This window comes from Cricetulus griseus, chromosome 2 (genome assembly GCF_003668045.3).
Source record: "Cricetulus griseus strain 17A/GY chromosome 2, alternate assembly CriGri-PICRH-1.0, whole genome shotgun sequence".
NCBI classification, from domain to species: Eukaryota; Metazoa; Chordata; class Mammalia; order Rodentia; family Cricetidae; genus Cricetulus; species Cricetulus griseus.
In genome coordinates, this window is record NC_048595.1 from 161,330,637 (window position 1) to 161,346,660 (window position 16,024).

At 40.2% G+C, this 16,024-nt stretch overlaps 1 protein-coding gene across 1 annotated transcript in view; it reads left to right on the forward strand.

Moving 5' to 3' along the window:
• Setbp1 (SET binding protein 1) overlaps positions 1-16,024 on the forward strand; it is a 319,028-nt gene that overhangs the window by 286,555 nt on the left and 16,449 nt on the right. The window contains exon 4 of the mRNA XM_027397975.2: positions 1,114-1,284. Coding sequence (XP_027253776.2) covers positions 1,114-1,284 — 171 coding nt within the window. The remainder of the gene's footprint in view (positions 1-1,113; positions 1,285-16,024) is intronic.

The following is a 16,024-nucleotide window of genomic DNA, read 5'->3' on the forward strand; positions in this document are numbered from 1 at the left end:
TTTACAAAGTTCTGTCATTGTCCCACTTTTTATGTTAAGGAAGTAAACCATAAAATCTTAAGTTTAAAACTATGAACTTGAGTGGTAAGTGACATTAAACGATGTTAAGTAACTTGTTCTTCATAATAGCCTGGAAATGCTGGACCTGGGAAACAGGATCCAGATGAAGAAACAGAAGTCCAGAATAGCCCATAATAGTCTATCAGGAGCTGCAACATCCTAATCACATGACCTATAATACTTGTCAAATCCTGACACTCAGAGTCCTTCAAATCAGTTGTTAAATCCAATCTGCCATAATCCTTCTCAGCCTCTAGCCATCACTATACTATATTCAAGTCAATTTTTAACTTCCACATATGGGAGAACATCATATTTCTGGTCTAGGCATTTTATTGATAATGACAAATTTTCATTCCTTTTAAGTTGTGAATGATATTCATAGTGTACCCCCATTTTCTTTATCCATTCAGCCATTGTGGACACATAAGATAATTATCTATCTCGTTCCTATACCTCCCTACCTATTATTTTGCATGTTCTTTTCTCACCACCAACAATGGCTTTCCCTCAGCCTCACAGTTCCATAAGAGTTCTATGAAGTTACTCTTTCAATGCGTATCTCATAGCTTTAGGATCTCTACAGAATCAAGAATGAATAATGTGCAGGAATTGGTTGCACAGTGTTTTCTTCTCAAATAGTCTTGTCTTCCCATCCAAGTAAGATGGGAGCCTCACTAGGGTAGGAATCAAGTGAATTACCCCTCCCACTCCATTCAGTGTAACCTCTGTAAAGACAGGCTTCTTAATCCTCAGAAGGCTAATGGATACCTAACACATTTTACTGTTTCATTACATATGTGTCGGTCTCATATCTAGCCATCCATTCTAGAAAGCCCTTAGTCCTGACCTCACCCTCAAACTAGCCATGGCTATTTTTTCTTCTTTATATATTCTCAATTTCTGTGTGTGTGTGTGTGTGTGTGTGTGTGTGTGTGTGTCTGAAGGAGGACAGACAGTTGGATTATTTGCTCGGATCATGTTCAGGTTTTATGATGCTTACCCTGTTGTTCTTTCAATCAACTACAGGCTCTGGCCTTTATTGTTTTTCAGGGATGCCAAGTCCCCACTTAAAAGTGGACCAGACAGCAGCACATAGTAGAAACGAGGGCTCAGTATCCACCATGATGGCCAGGAAGAAGCCAACTGCAGTGGAAAGTATTGCAATTCCTTCAGCCCCGGTATTATCTCTCCTTGCTGCATCTGCAGCAACGTCAGATGCAGGTGAGTTAGTTTCACATACTGAAAACGGACACTGAAAATATCTTCTAGTCACGGGGGTAAATGGCATCACAATACAGTGTGTACAGGTGTGAAACTGTCAAAAATCAAACCCAAGGTATAAATGTCCTCATAATAAATCTAAGACATAAATAAAAGTCAACACTGAACTCCTCGATGAGTGTCTATAATCCCAGCACTCAGGAAGTGAAAACATGAGGATAAGAAGTTCAAGGTCATCCTCAACTTAGTGAGTTTAAATAAACAAACAAGTAAATAAATTTGTAATAGCACGGACCAGGAACTGAGAGTGTGACTCACTGGTAAAGTACTTGTCTGATATGAACAAGTCTCATCCATACAATCAAGAAAATTAATTTAGGAACAATTGCAGGTTGAATATCTCTAATCAAAAAAGCTGTGTCCATTGATTGAGAATGCAGTGTGGGGGGCATTTGCATATACATGTCAAGATACCCAACGATTTTATTTTGAGCTTCTAAAGAAGCAAATCAAGACAGTAGATAACAAACTAATCTATCATTTAAAGTCCTTCTCATCAAGCTTGTTGTGTTCAGAGACATGGAGGATCAGCAGGGCATGTTCCATGTCACCAGAATAAATGGTCATGTGTCAATCAACCACTGTTTACTATCTATAGAGACAACTAGGAAACCAGGTCATGACTGAATGTGAGGTGACTCAGCCCTGAACCCCCCAAAAGCAGGTGTGGAATGTTGTTAGAACCAAAACAACTTGTGGTGTTGTCACCAATTAAGTCATTGCAAATTGACACAGGAAAAGACCCTTCAGTTCTGTCATAATGCAGATCTGGTGTTTCCCTGAATTGAAGGATAAGGTGGCCTTGTGTTATTACCTCACAGAAATTTTAGTAATTTAAAAAATTTAGGAAAAAAGCAACTAGAAAAATCAAAGAAAACCATTAAGGGTCTCGTTTAAAATAAATGTTTAAGCATTATGTGTGGCACATGTCCAAGGCCCTGCAACCACACATCAGAAAAAACAAAATGCATTTATCAAATGAGCTATCTTAAGTGTGAGACCCAATGAAATTCCTTTATATTTCATATATACCTCATAGACTGTTTGGGCTATTTTATTTTGAGAATTTCACCCATTATTACACTGGTATCTCCTCCTCCTCCCATGCCTCCCCCACAGCCACCTCTCAAATTCATGTCCTCTGTTTTAATAATGTATGTGTATATGTGTGCATGTGTGTGTATATTCTATTAAGTACAATTACTATTGCATATGTGTGTGTGCGCTTATATTTATGTATATAAATGTATGTGCATACATATATATGTGAGTGCAGGGACTCTCTTTGGCATGGGCAGTTACCAAGGGCCCATCCATGAAGAAACCTGACCCTCCTTCCCTCTCCCAGCATCTGCCTGTAGCTCTCTAACTAGAGAAGGGGCCTTGTGATTCTTTCCTCTATCCATGCTGTAATGTTGATTAGTGTGGTCTTGTGCAGGCAACCATATTGTTAAGAGATCTTGAATGAAACATTTCTGTCATGTCCAGAAGACACAATTTTGTAGCTATCCTTTCAGTCCTCTGGCCATTACACCCTTTCTACCCCCTTTTCCATGGTATTCCCTGAGCCTTAGATATGAGGTGATGTTATACCTGTGCCATTCAATAATGGACATTCCAAGTCACTTGTTCTCTGTATGTTAAGTAGTTATGAATCACTATAGTTTCTTCCATGTGATGCAGGGGGAAGTTTCTTTGATGAGGAGTGAGAGCTTCACTTATCTATGACTGTAAGAATAAGTATTTAGAAGGCTGGATCAATTTAACAAAATGGTAGTAGGTTCTTACCTATGGTCTATCACATTTTCAGCCATGGGTTTTTGGCTGGGTTTACAATACCATTCTTGAGCTTCTTCCATTGAGCGGAGTCTTAAGTCCAGTGAGACAGATGTTGATTACTCCTTACATATTAGTTTGAAGGATTTGTAGCTAGGTAGGACTGTTGAAAACTTTTCTCCCCTCTTGACTTACATAGCACCTTCTAATACCAGACCTGGTCACCAGGAAGGAAGCTTCCAGGACAGTACCACCTTGATTTCTCTAAGTCCTGTGACCAAAGTATATGGTGTCTTAAACAAGAGAGACTTACTGTCCAATTCTGGCAGACAACCTAGAGCAATGGCAATAGTCTTTATTGTTTTGGGGTCACAGGGACCCTTCTAGATAAACACTTGAATGTCACCTGTTACTGAGCGTTTTGTTTGATAATTATATGTCTTATGGATGGTGAGAAAGCAATACAGGATTTCATTTTTTTACAGGCGAATATAATTCTATTGTATATATGTACCCCACTCATTGTCCATTCATCAGTTGAAGGACATTTAGAATATGTAGTGAGATCCAACCAGTTGCACCTGTGGCACTGACCACACCCAGAATGTTTCCATTTCTTATCTATTGTGAATAGAGTAGCAGTAAATATGCAGGAACAAGTCTCTCACTTTAGTCCATACACTATTTTTAGTACAGCTGTGTTTTGACTGAAACCCATCCATGGACCCAGGGGTAGAATGTTTCATTTGCAGTTTTATATTGGTGCTCCAAACTTTGGAATCTGGAGGTTTTTGATTTAAGGTTTGTAGATTAGGGATGCTTAGCCTGGAACCTTGTACTTTTGCCCCCTTTTATCCTTTTCATGGTGCTGGTGATAGAAGCCGGGCATCATGAATGTTTACTCAGTGCTTTTTCACTACTCCAACAAGGCCACAACTCCTAATCGTGCCACTCCCTTTGGGGGTCATTTTCTTTCATAGCACCATATTCCACTCCCTGGCCCCCACTGTATGCCTACATTACAATATGTAGGCATATTATGATGCAAAAATGCATTCAGTCCAACCTCAAAATCCCCATAACTTATAACAGTCCCAAACTTATTTAAAAGTCTAAAGTTCAAAGTCTCTTCTGAGATTCATGAAATCTCTTAATTGTAATACAACATAAAATCAAAATAAAAAAGCAGATCACATACTTTCAACATATAATGGCACAGGATATATATTACTGTTCCAAAAACATAAAGAAGAGGGCATAGTGAGGAAATACTGGATTATAGCAAGACCAAAAACCAGCTGAGCAAACTCCAAAATATGCATCTCCATGTCTGATGTCAAAATGCTCTTCAGATCTCCAACTCCATTAATCCTTGTTGACTGCAATGTTCTTCTTTCCCTTTGCCTGGCTTCATTCTCTGCTGGCAGCTCTCCTTGGCAGGTATCCCATAACTCTGGCATCTCTAACATCTTGGGTTTTCCAAGGAAGTCCAGGCTTTAACTACACAGCTTCATGAAATGGCCTCTCTAGTCCTCCATTCAGGGACACCCCAACATACACCTTACCTCTGGGCTTTCCTTAGCCAAAAAGGAAGATTCCATAACTCCTTTATTCTGGGCTTGACACTAATTGCCAGAACCATGTGGCTAAATTTGCCAAGTTCTGCTGCTTGCTAGGACTGGAGCAAGACCCCCTCATTCGATTACATCTTCACCCGCTTTCTGTTTTTGATAGAAAAGCTAGGCTGTCCTGTAAACTTTCTCTGTAGATCAGGCTGGCCTGGAACTCAGAGATCTACCAGCCTCTGCCTTCCCAGTGCTGGGATTCAAGGTGTATGCCACCACACCTGGCTCTAAACTTTTCTTCAATTCTTTTTCACAAGGTGGAAATGTAGCTGGGTAAGATCTTTCCCTAAGGTCACCATTCCCTTTATTCTATTTCTTGATCAGTTTATCTCTTTGAACATAAGATTTCACACCAATACACTTCCTGATGCCCCTTCTCTCAATCTTTACGGTTTGTTTTTTTGTTTGCTCAGCTTGCTCCTTTTCCTTATAAATCTTCAGCAGAGTTAACATTAATAACCACACAACAGAGTCTACACTAGGCTGTTTTGAGAGTTCCTCTACCAATGGAATTAATCCAAAACTCTTCACATTAGCCTCAGGAAAACTTTCCAGACAAGGGCAAAAGGCAGCCACATTCATCACCAGAATATCACAAGAATGATCTCTAGACAACATACTAAAATTCTTCATCTTGAGCCAACCCTCCATAGTTCATCAGATCACATCCTGCACCACTGTCTCCCATGCTCCTACTAATATGGCCCATTAAGCAACACTAAACCACTTCACTGCATTCCTAACTCAAACTTCCAACATTCATATTCCTCACAAAACCAACAAACAAAAAAACAAGGTCTGGGACGGGCATTGGTGGTACACACCTTTAATCCCAGCACTCAGGAAGCAGAGGCAGGTGTATCTCTGTGAGTTCAAGGCCAGCCTGGTCTACAGAGTGAGTGCCAGGACAAGCTCCAAAGCAATACAGCCTGTGGCGGGCAGGGGGTGGGGATCAACAACAAAACCATGGTCTGGCTTATTATAGAAATACCCCAGTCCCTGGTACCAACTTCTGTCTTAGCTAGGGTTTGTATTGCTGTGAAGAGACACCATGACCACAACAACTCTTACAAAGGAAAACATTTTGGGGGGGCTGGCTTACAGTTAGGAGGTTTAGTTCACTATTGTGGACTAAATGGAAGGAAGTAAGGTGGCAGGGAAATGTGGTGCTAGAAAATGAGCTGATATCTCTTACATCTTGATTCATAGGCAACAGGAATAATCTGTCTCACTGGGTATGGCTTGAACAAAAATGAGAACTCAAATCCCACCTCCATATTCATACACTTTCTCCAACAAGGCCACACTTCCTAATAATGCCACTCCCTTTGGGGACCATTTTCTTTCAAACCACCACAGTCACAGAAGGATGAAAGAACCCTGATGGACCAGTGGCATCTCTGTGGGAGGGCATCCAGGCAGAGAGCTGTGTGTAGTGCTACAATTGGGAATCCGGGAGGGAATAACTTGACTACAGCAGGAGATTTGGGATGTGGTCTGTACTATTCACCTTGAGAAAAGCTGTTCAAACTTACTGTTTATGCACTGAGACCTCTCTTTATGAATTGAAGAAATTTCTCTGTTTCTTTCTTTTTTTTTTTTTTTTTTACCTTTGCTTGCCAAGCACAGATATTTCCCAGAGGCCAAAGACAGGTGGTCCACGAATCCTCTCCCCCCTGCACTCTTCCATCCACTGTGAAAGACAGTGTTGTTGGGATCACAAGCTTATATGGGCTTACCTCCTCTACTTACATCCAGCAGGTAATTTACAAATATGCCAAACAGTCAGAAAAGCAGGTGGGTATTAACGCCCTCAGTAATCAGGGCTAAGCCAAATCTCTCCTGTGTCAGGATGAAGGAACAGGCTATTTCAGTTTGGCAGAATGAAAATGAGACCCTCCTGAGAACTGCACAGATTTGGTTGATTTCCGGGCTCAGGCTGCAAAGCAGATCTTTGGCAGGGAAGCAAGCGAGAGATCTCCCCCAGGTGCTAGAAAGGAGACCTTCGTGAGATCCCACTCTCCATAGACAAATGGCTTCCTACAAACCTAGGGGAGTTGGGAACACACATGTGGGCTCAGCGCCAACCTCCTGCTTCACTCCATATGTGGAGAAACGGTGTGTCCTGAGATTCAGTGATCTGCCTGAGGTCACAGGGTTGGATTTGAGTCCCATTTTTTCATCTACTGCCTGATTTCTAGTGGACTCCCACTTCACTCGTGATCAACAGCAGATTTCTTTCTGAGCTGTGAACCTCCACTGGTTTGGAGAGCAGTTAAGTGAAACTCATCATTGGCGGGGAGAGATTGCTCTAATTCAAACTTGAGCACATGGTAGGCAGGTAATAGTTTCTGAATTTGATTTTGTCTCTTGCTTGCTCATGCACTAGCCAAGCATGCTTCTCGTGAAACTGTTCATTTGGTTCTTGTTTCCCCTACTTTCCTCTCTCCCTATAAACAAAACAAACTTAGAACTGCTTTGTGCTATGTGAAGAAATCAACATTTTGATACGTTGTTTCCTAGTGGGTTGTCATTTTTACAGGATGGTTTTTAGGGAGCCAGACAACTTTTAGTTAAAATGAAAAAAAAAAGTGGGAATTAAACTGAATGGCTTACAAGGCAAAAATTTAATGCTATTTCTATTTATCCTTTGAATATTTCATCAACATATGCAATGTATTTTGATCATAGCTACTCCCCACTACCTCCCTGCAGTTACTCCCAAGGACCACTTAACATGTCTCCCTCCAAATCCCTGTATTAAAAAAAGAAAGAAAGAAAGAAAGAAAGAAAGAAAGAAAGAAAGAAAGAAAGAAAGAAAGAAAGAAAGAAAGAAAAAGGAAAAGCTTTTCTGATCAAGGTTGAGATCAGCATGAATCTGTGGGTATAAACATGAATGTAAAATTAGTTTAAGAACACACTTAAGAAGACACTAAAAGAATTCAAATAATTAATTGATTTTTTCCCTTCAAAATATTGGATGTTCATCTCCCCACTGTACTTGAGCACATACAGTAGGTGCTCGTTAAATAATTAGAGTGAAATAATTTGTTTGAGAGGCGGGATCTGTATGCTTATCTGTTTCTGAACATAGTGGACAGACATCTGAGAGAAAAAAAAACACTGGATCCTAAAACTACTTAACAGTCAGATGAAAAACATTTGATAACACATTAGACACTGTTGGAAATTACTAGCCAAATAAGTGGCCTAGAATCAAAATGGGACTTTTTCAAACATGTGACATAAAAGAATGTCTCCTGCCATATTTTATATACAAGCATTACAATCTGGAAAAGAAGGTTATAAATCAAAGTTTAGTAGTGTGTATTCTTTAACTAAAGTGTGTGAGCAGTTGGACAAGCACATGTCACAGGGAACTCCCCAGTAGTTTTGTTTAAGGCAAATTTTTAGTTTCGTGGAGTGTGAGACACATGCTGATGGCAAAGCCATTGATTGATAGGATGGGCAGAGGAAGAGATGCCTGAGAGAGTGGCCATCATGAGTTCTTCCAGGATGGAAAGGGGAGGAAGGCATGGTGGCACCAGCCACCAGTGCTCTAACAGGCCAGCCTGCATTATCACACAGCTCAATAGCTATTGATCTGCTGTGGCCAAAGAAGTCTAACTCAAGGGAAAGCGGCATCATTATTGGAAGTCATTAGGGCTAATGCAGTGAAGGCTTCAATAAGGTTTCTTCAAAGTGATGCAGAATTTGAAACAACTTCTATTACAGTTGCCCAATAATGATTTAATAAGCATATTAGATAATCTATACCTGAGTAAGTCAGGCTAATTTTTCTTGTCTCTGCATATTGATATAACTTCTCAGGGAGGCCATGCAGTGGACAGAGAGTCATGATTTCACTGTAGAAGCATAGGTTTATTTTTCTTCTGTCATATTTAGGATGAGACCATATTAATAGGAACATCCCAAATCGTAACAGGAAAAATAAAAAGAGAAAGATTGTTATGGTTGTTTAACCTAGAATCAAGGCTAGAATGATTGGAATAAAATACATACTGCTGTTTCTATTTCTATCTCCCTACACACAGAAAGACAGTGGGGGAGACACACATACACATAGACACACAGACAGACAGAGATACACCAAAACACAAAGATATATATATATATATTATATATATATAGAGAGAGAGAGAGAGAGAGAGAGAGGCACTTGGAGACACATACACACAGAGAAACATACTTTAGACACACACATGGAAAGTGACACACACACATATTAGAGAGAGGAGAGAGAGTGGGGGAGGCTGATTCATCTTAGGTCAAAGAGGATACCACCAACCAGTCTCATTCTCATGATGTATCTTAAGAGTTAAACATGAGTGCTAAGAGTTAAACAGTTCTGAGTATCTATCTGTTTTCTATCAAAGCTAATCCATTACTCTACATAATCTGCCATATTCACACAAAGCCCATGAGTGCATAAAGATACTTAAATATCACAAGATTATTAACCTTTTAAGTGCCCTGCTTGTCTTGTGGGGACTGATGTCTGGTAAACAATTTAGTCATAAATCCAACTTTAAGGCCCAGTCAAAGCTGACTCCACTTGTAATCAAGAAATCTTAAAACAGCTTTAACCTGAAAAAATAAAAGTACCCTTGTGAATGACAGTATGAGTTCTTGATTCTATCGATGTGAGAATGGAATCTAGTGTGCTGATCACCAGAACATGATGACTGTGGAAATTGCTTCTAGTTCCCAAATCCTCAACAACTGACTGTTCCCTTTGTCACCTTCATCCTTTAGAGGGGGCCTTTGAATCAACAATGCTTGGTGTAAAAAATAATGGGGATTTGAGGATTGTGCAAACATTTATTCCAGGTGCTTTTTTTAATAGACAGTCATACTATGAAGCCCTTAACCACTGCATCCCTCATGGATGATTTAGCCAAAGGCCTTGGATTTCAAAAGAATCAATGGAACCACTGGATATGCAAATTAACAGGGTTTGGAACATTTAAAAGTCTTTAGTTCAAACACTGAAGAAGTCTTCTGGCTGTAAAAGTAATACCTTATAAACTGAAACAAATCACTTAATATATACAACAGAAAACCTCCATCCAGAGAAAATAAAGTCTAACATCAGAACCATTGGTCAAACTGTCTAAGATACACTATTCAAGGGCCTGTGTTACAGCATCTACAACCTGGAGACAGGAACAAAAGTGTAACAACAGCATGCTGTGTTACAGCATCTACAAATGTAGAAATGATTCTACATTTGTCTGAAAAGCCTGCTAGATGTGGCAGGTTTATAGAAAACTGCCATCCATTGGCTCTGGTCTAAATGACTGGAAGATGCTATGACCTGCATCAAAGCCAAAGGTTTTCTGAAAATTATTTTCAACAATTATTATTTCTACCCTACCTTGAGAAAGTCAGTTTGTATTGTGGTTTCCTTTTTGTTTGCTTTGGTTTGCTTTGTTTCAATCTGGATATCATAGTGCCATACATGGCCAAAACTATAAGATTTCTGAGAAGAATTCAGTTCCCCAATGTCAGACCCTCCACCTGCCATTTCTATTTCCTTGGTAAACTTCACTTTCAGGCCATGATTTTCAAAGGATCCCTATTAAACTGGTTTATTTGTTTTTGTTTTTTAATTGACACAAACTGAGACTACTAGTAGGGTTGAGGAATTGCCTGCATCAAATTGTCCAATAGGAAAGTCTGTGGGGAACGTTCTTATTAAGTACTGATATGGGAAAAAGGCCCAGCCCACTGTGGGCATCATAACCCCCCAGCAGGTGGTCCTGAGTGCTACAGAAAATTAGGCAGTGTAAGCTATGGAGAGCAAGCCAGTAAGCAGTGTTTCTGCATGGCCTCCACTTTTGTTCCTGTCTCCAGGTTCCTGCCATCAATTCCTTCCCTTCCCCCTGCCCCCTTTATGATGGACTGAAAGATATTAGATGAAATAAACCATATCCTCTCAAAGTCATTTTCGGTCATAGTGTTTACTGCAGCAATAGGAAGTAAACTATGAGACCTGCCAGCTCTTTAAGGGAGCGAAAAACACGATGATAAAGAGGTACAAAGGAGGAATGGAGGGAAAGACATTGGAATTGGAGACCGTTGGATGAGATTCGTCATTTAGTATCGTAATAAACAAATAGATACTTATTCAAATATAGACTTCTGGAGCTTTAATCAGAAAGAAACACCCAATCCAATGGTGACACATTTTCAGAAATAGTCAACAGTTCTGAGCAGGCATGGCTGGAGGAGTGAAATGGCACACACCCTCCCATTTGCTCTAAGTGCCGGCTGAGTTTTATTATGTGGTTACCAAATGCTTCATTTGAATAAGTATATTCTGACTTCATACTGTCTGCACATATAATCTGGGTAATGTCCAGCCCTGGTGTTCCTATCTGTACCTAGTGTAGAGGATCACAGTAAGGAAATTAGGTAACACCGGTGGAAATCTTAGAAAATTAAGACAAGTTCAGGTTGTGTTGTCAGTGGTGCTATGGTTATTATTCTTATTGGTACTATTTTCTACACTTAATGATGAGAGAGAGAGAGAGAGAGAGAGAGAGAGAGAGAGAGAGAGAGATTGGTTTTTTGAGACAGTGTTTCTCTGTGTAGCCCTGGCTGTCCTAAAACTCACTTTGTAGACCAGGCTGGCCTCAAACTCACAGAGATCAGCCTCCCAAATGCTGGGATCATTGGTTTGCCTGGCTTAATGTTTTTTTCTTATATACCCAGCCTTCGTGTCATCTGAAGGCTAATTTGTGATGGCTCGTCTCTAGCACCCATTTTATACACATCCCTACCCACTCAGAGTTATTGAACACCAAAGCTCTGAGCTTCCTCAGCCTTCCATAAGCCTGTTGTCCACTGATCTCTACATTCGGCCCAGTGTGCCCACACCTGCCTCCCACATTGGAATAATACAATCTTCAATTGTCAGACCTTACAATTACAAATCTCAATCCTTCCTTTGAGTTGGAAACAAGATAGATGATGGTTAAATACTAGTTAAGATGAAGTGGATAGCTACTTTCAGAGAAAATGTGAAAACTAACGAGTGTAAACACACTTTAGCATCATGCCAATGAGTGCTGTGAAGCAATGACTTGCCTTTCTATCTTCTCTAAGTATTGGAAACAGAACCATTCCAATAATGTCAGCAAAAAGTGGCCTGGTAGACACATTGGAACATCTAGTCTTCTTATTCAATAATGTCAGTCCAGTTTCTGATTTACCTTCCTGGTGACCTCACTGGAAAGTTATTTTTTAAGAAAAAAGTCTTAGATAGGGTCTTAGGAAAGTAGCTTTTCTGGTAGGAACACTTTCTCAGCAAGCTTGAGTACCTGATTTCAAGTCCCTATCACCCATGTGAAAAGCCACCATCAAAGGGCATGTTGGTAATCCCAGTATTGGATAGCCAAAATAGGTGGAACCTAGGAGCTCATTGACTGAAAGGGCAAGCTTTTCCTTTGGTGGGGCCATGTCTCAAGGCAATAAGTCATAGAGAAAGACACCTAGTATCCTTCTCACATGCACTCACATGCACACACACACACACACACACACACACACACACACACACACACACACACACACACACACAGCCTAATACAATATTAAATCGTGCTTTTCCAGAGAACCAGAAGAGGAACATGATGCATTGATATGCTCCATCACTCAGAAGTTACATAGAATTTTCATCATTAGCCAGTCTGGAAACAACCCAAAGTCACCTTGACCTGTGCTGTTCTTTATTTCACACTGTGGTAGTGATAAGGGTTTTCCTGGGCACTGATCACTCCATATTTAGAATCACCACATTTCATATGTACTGCACAGCCTATGAGCCTCCCAGATCCTTGCAATACAAGAAAGAAAATTAGAGACCCAGAGCCCTACTATTGAGCAATTCACTACCACAGTATGGTATGAAGAACTTTGTGCAGTGCTAGTGCATAATAGATACTCAATAAATATATCTGGACTTACTATGGCTAATTAATTTCTCTCCAAAACTGAGTTAAAAAAAAAAAACAGAAGAAGATGGAAGGTTTAATGACAGGTTTGAAAGTGCTGTATCTGTAAGAAGTTTAACTCAATTTGTCTCTGAATGCATCATGCAGATAACGCTCCAACCACCTCATGCCACAGTCAGACCCTCTTAAAAATAGAGTAATGATAATAATACATTTTATCTTATTCCCAGTGATAGTATCATTCACGCCTCCATTGAAGCCCAGTGGGAGGTTTGGCTGTGAAGCATCAGGCACAGGGGGAGTCAGGTGCGATTATTGTAATGAGGACTCCACACTCAGAGAATGTGGAAGGGAAAACCTCCCATACGTGAAGTGATTTCTATTAAGATACTCATATCAAATATTCAAGCTCTTCTTTCTAAATGGGAGAGAAGGAAAAGAGACCCTTCCAGGGACGGGTTATATACAGAGCAGGAGGAAAGGGCACAAATATTTTATGACCAGTGTGGAGATGAAAGTGCAGTGTCTGCCTTGTTCCTTGGCTTTTTCTATTTCCAGAAGTCTAATTAGATTGTTGGTTTAATGGTGGTGAGATAATTTAGTGGCAACTGAAAGCAACTATGTTAATGAGAAGGGGCATAGCACTTTGTGTTTCCTGTAATTAATAGAACGTTAAAAAAAAAAAAAAACAGTTCCTGTGAAGTTGGTATAATGCACCCAGCAGTTGAGAGAGGGGCAAAGTCTTTTCCCCACTCTTTGCTGCAGAGATGGCCCCTGGCAATGTGGAAGAAATGTGTAATGATGGTCATTAAGGATGATCTTGCGTGGTCCAGGCAAGCTGTAGTCAGCTGAAGAAAGCAGAGACAGGAGAGGAAGGATGCCGAGAGAGAGGCTAGAGTAAGGGATTTGAGACGAGACGGTGAGTGTGTACTTACCCATGTACTCCCCATTCTTCTGCTGCTGTGAGCCCAGCACATCTCTCCCAAGGACCTCTTTCTCCTGGTTCTTTCCCTGGGAAAGACTAGATAAGACTGGGTCAGAACAGACCAACAAAGACCTTTGCCCACCTCTTCATGATAGATGTTTAAAGATGAAGAGGAGAAAGGTTAAACATATTACCTGCTGGGGGAGCTGGAGTCTTCCACTTCACTGAGGTGGGTCAGAAACTGCATTGATAAATTAAGGATGAGCTGGGCGGTGGTGGTACACACCTATAATCACAGTACTTGGGAGGCAGAGGCACGTGTATCTCAGTGAGTTCAAGTCCAGCCTGGTCTACAAAGTGAGTTCCATGACAACAAGGACGACACAGAGAAATCCTGTCTTGGAAACCGTAACCAAAATAAATAATAATAATAATTATTACTATTCAAGGGTGACTGAGAGTCCTCGGGAGTTCTCATTATAATCCCATGGTCCTTTTCGGTTGTTAGGTATGTCTGTGAGTCTGACTGGCACCTCAAGTCTCTCATCAGTAAAATGAAAGCAAAATAATCTTTGCTTTGTCTGTGCCAAGGAAAAGCTGGATAAACAGATCAAAATATTTATCACCCTGGGGCAATGCCCTCTTAGTGTAGTGCTGGCTTCATAAGTGGGAAGAACTGAGTTATGCAACCAATGCCCATGTTTCAGAAATAAAAAGCACATAGAGTAGCATTTGCCCATAATGCCAAAGCTGAGGAGGTGGAGACTTGCAGAGTCCTGGGTTTCATTGTCATCTCATCTAACCCAATCAGATACTCCATAGCCAGTGACACACTCTGCCTCAAAGACCAAGATGGGACATCAGTGCCTACAGAGACATGCACACACACTTGAATGCATGTCTCCACACATGGGTATACCCACACACATGTCTGGGTATATCTTAGTTTCTATATATTTGGGTGTCTGCTTTGCCTTTTGTCTGGTTGTGTAGAACTATCATGCTTGAGGGTGAATGAGAAATTTGAGACCGGAATAGGGAACAATTCAAATTACAGAATCAGACCCATTGCTCATTGTGTAGGCCAGGAAATGAAAGCAAAAGGGCATCTGTTGGGGCCTTCTAGAGAGCTATAAAGTTTTAAGTTAATTAGGAACTGCTAGGTTTTGAAACTTAGATTCTCTGGTACCTTTGTACTTAAATTCTTACCTGGCAGCAAATGGCTGGAAGATGATACATTTGAGCCATTATATAGGGGCTATTTTCTTGAATTGACTATGTCCTCCATCCATAACCATCACCTTCCTTTACAGCCCTTAGCAGTTTCCTGCAGTTGACTGTGACTGTGCTTTAGCTAACGTGACATGTCATCAAACTGCTTTCTAAACATCTGTATTTATATACATAGACAAATGCTAGTCTCAGCCTTAAGCTATAAAGCTTTTCTTTACAATGAATGCAGACTCTTAGCTGCTCAAGGTGCTGAGAGCATAAAAAGGACATTTACACCATCCCTTCTAAGGTTCAGGGAATGTCACGGGAGAAATTATAGAATGAGTGAAAGATCTGGGGACTTAAAGGAAGGACTACAAAATGCCATCTGGATAAGACATAGACCTTGCAATCCTGGACTCAACATCAGGGGTTATCTGTATAGGGTCTTCACAAGACTGAACCTGTCAATAGCCATGCACTGATGGGAGAAGCACTTATGGAACTGAACTATTAACTACTGATACTTTGGGGGAGGGGGTAGTAGCTATTATCTTCAGATGTGTACTCATTAGTAAGTTCACTAGGTGCCATTGGAAAGTTACAAACCCATGTTCCATCAGAAGGCCCTGGTTAAAATCATAAAACAAGACAATAAAGACATTAAACGGGGAAATAGCTAGAGCAATGATATCTGGGTGTGGTGTTATGCACTCAGGAGGTAGAGGCAGGAGATTTCCAGTAGTAAGAAGGAGTTAAAGAGAAGCTAGGGATGAAGGCAATCCATATTCATATATACACTTGTGAAATTATCAAAAAACAAATATAATTTCAAAATTTTAATTGAAAACCTTTGTGTACATATATGCATACATATGTATTGAGTTTACCACCAAAAATGCTTGGAACAATAAGTGTTTTGTATTTGGGGGATTTTGTTTTTTTTTTTATTTGCTTTTGCTTTTGTTTTTTAAGTAGCATATGTTTCTATCCATACAAATATGTATCTGTTGACTTGTTCTCTACAGAGAAACCATGAAAGTGTGTAAAGTGAATCAAAACAATGTACAGGATCACTTAATCCAACAGAAATGATGTGTAAATTACAGTAATATTCTTGGTTATATAATTACAGAATTTGGGGTTTGGAGAGACCTTTGACA